Source organism: Lipotes vexillifer, unplaced genomic scaffold (genome assembly GCF_000442215.2).
Source record: "Lipotes vexillifer unplaced genomic scaffold, Lipotes_vexillifer_v1.1 scaffold39, whole genome shotgun sequence".
In the NCBI taxonomy this organism is placed as follows: Eukaryota; Metazoa; Chordata; class Mammalia; order Artiodactyla; family Lipotidae; genus Lipotes; species Lipotes vexillifer.
Genome location: NW_006787038.1, coordinates 245,210 through 247,704, shown reverse-complemented (window position 1 = coordinate 247,704; position 2,495 = coordinate 245,210). Strand labels below are relative to the sequence as shown.

The following is a 2,495-nucleotide window of genomic DNA, read 5'->3' as shown; positions in this document are numbered from 1 at the left end:
GAGGCCCCCGTACCAAAAAAAAAAAAAAAAAAAATTTGCCTGCCTAACTTTGAGTACACAAACCATGAAAGTACATGAATCTCTTACTCCTATTTTTGGAATTTTAAATTCAACAACTATTATATTTCACAGAAATTATATCTAATTATATCTAATACACAGACATAAAAATACTTTAAAATGAGTATTTATAATCTACATCTCTATCTACTATACCAACAATATTATATACAAAGCAGATGTAGGTTTCTGACTACAGTAAAATATTAACACATTTCATCCAGTTCAAATGTTACACCTCTCTAAAGACTTCCCCAATATAACCATCTATCCATGACCAACTCCTTCCCCCAGACAAAATTAATCACTTTCTCTGTACTCCACTCCCAAAATACTGTGAACACACCATTATCATACCTTAAACACTCACACACACAATACAGCAACCACTTCATCTCTCTGGCAATACTACCCAATTGTTTAAGAGTTTGAAGCATTAGTTATTCTTGTACACCCAGTACTTAGGACAAAATCTGTCAAATGCATTCAAGTAGATTGTCAGGTAGCGATGACAATATTTACAAATATCTAAATAAAACACAGGGGACTTCCCAGGTGGGGCAGTGGTTAAGAAGAACCTGGCTGCCAATACAGGGGACACAGGTTCGAACCCTGGTCCGGAAAGATCCCACATGCCGCGGAGCAACTAAGCCCGTGCGCCACAATTACTGAGCCTGCACTCTAGAGCCCATGAGCCGCAACTACCGAGTCCACATGCCGCAACTACTGAAGCCCATGTGCCTAGAGCCCGTGCTCTGCAACAAGAGAAGCCACCCCAATGAGAAGCCCACGCACCACAGCGAAGAGTAGTCCCCGCTTGACAAACTAGAGAAAGCCCGCATGCAGCAACGAAAACCAATGCAGCCAAATAAATACATACATACACACACACACACACACAGACACACACAGGAAGGCCCATAATATACATACTAAAATATTAACATAAGTCACCTTTCATGAGGTGACTTTTTACACTATACACTTCTGCTACTTGAACATTTTTTAATGAGCAAGTAACTGCTTTTCTAACTGGATATTTTTTTAAGCTCCCAAACAAAAAATAACTAATAGGAAATTTTTCTCTAGAAAAACAGGTTTCAGATTTGCGTGCAGGAAGCGGAATCACTTCTTCAAATAATTTTATGTCTCTTACTATATTATTCTCTATTTTCTAACCTACGGTTTAAGAAGAAATTCTAGAATGGGAGCTACAATCCAGGAAAATCAAATTATTTTAAATAACTGTAGGACCTTAGAAGACCTACCATCTGGAAAATTATACTATCTATCTAGTTGCTGCATGCACTCTTTTGGTTACTTACAATAATTCCCTCTGTCTCATGTTCAAAAGCTATTTGAAGAAGATTCCTAACTTCAGTAATGTTTTTGGAAGAATAATCTCCAAACTGGAGATAAAGAAACCTTCATGAACTTCTGGCAATGACAGAACATATGGAACATAATACTGAAGCAAGTACTATGATAAAATATCTTTTTGTCATTTTACTTAGGTAACAACCTTAGCCAATTGCTTTCACTGTTACAGTCTATCAAACAGTGTAAATGAAAAAAAAAAACATTCATTTTTATGATTATCATGTAGTTAAAAGGAAGGATAAGGTAGTAACATAAGGAAAAACAATATAAGCGCTATGTACTGAAGTCAATAATTTTGATTTCTAAAAACAGGTCTTCTCATGAGACTATTTCCTTCATCCAAATGTACTACACTAATACAGAATATCAAAGCCTCTTAAAAGCCTCTTGAAATTCAAAAATACTGCAGATTTCTTAATCAAAGAAAGGTCTATAAATTCTCATTTTATACTATGACAGATTTGACAGTAAGCCAAATGGTAATTTAGTTTATAGGGAGCAAAAATGTGAAAAATAGGAGGGAAAAACATTTTGGTATACTGAAATTGTCCCAAAGCTACTTGAAATATATAAAAACTATCTATACTGGGAGCTCATACTTTTTAACTATAAAGTCACTTCTACTTAATAAAGATTTGATCTGATTTTTATCTGAAAAATCACTTATTTTTAACCAAGAAAATTACCATTTCTCTTCTTCTTTCTTCTTCTCTTTCAGCTTCTTTCTCATACTCCCGGGTTTTCTTTCGTTCTCTGATTTCCCAATTCTTAAGGCGCTAAAAAAAAAATTGTCAAAGCTTAAAAATGTATACAAAGGGTTCTAAAATTTTTGACTAACCTACTAAGTACCAAGATTTAAGAATAAAAGCTTTCCCTCAATTTACCTCTTGATAAGCAGCCTCTTTCTCTCGGAGCTTTCTTTCAAGTTTTCTTCGTTCATATGCATCTTCCTCATCCTCTTCTCGGTCCCGCTTCTTGTCTTTTTCTCTCTCACGCTCCCGTTCCCTTTCTCGCTCTCTCTCTCGCTCTCGTTCTCTTTCTCGTTCCCGTTCTCT

At 35.7% G+C, this 2,495-nt stretch overlaps 1 protein-coding gene across 2 annotated transcripts in view; it reads right to left on the bottom strand.

Moving 5' to 3' along the window:
* RBM25 (RNA binding motif protein 25) overlaps positions 1–2,495 on the bottom strand; it is a 51,729-nt gene that overhangs the window by 13,151 nt on the left and 36,083 nt on the right. For both annotated transcript variants that reach the window (XM_007459699.1, XM_007459698.1), the window contains exons 11-12: positions 2,325–2,495; positions 2,127–2,216 (exon numbers count right to left, since the gene is read on the bottom strand). The exon at positions 2,325–2,495 is cut by the window's right edge and continues 52 nt beyond it. In XM_007459699.1, coding sequence (XP_007459761.1) covers positions 2,127–2,216; positions 2,325–2,495 — 261 coding nt within the window. The remainder of the gene's footprint in view (positions 1–2,126; positions 2,217–2,324) is intronic.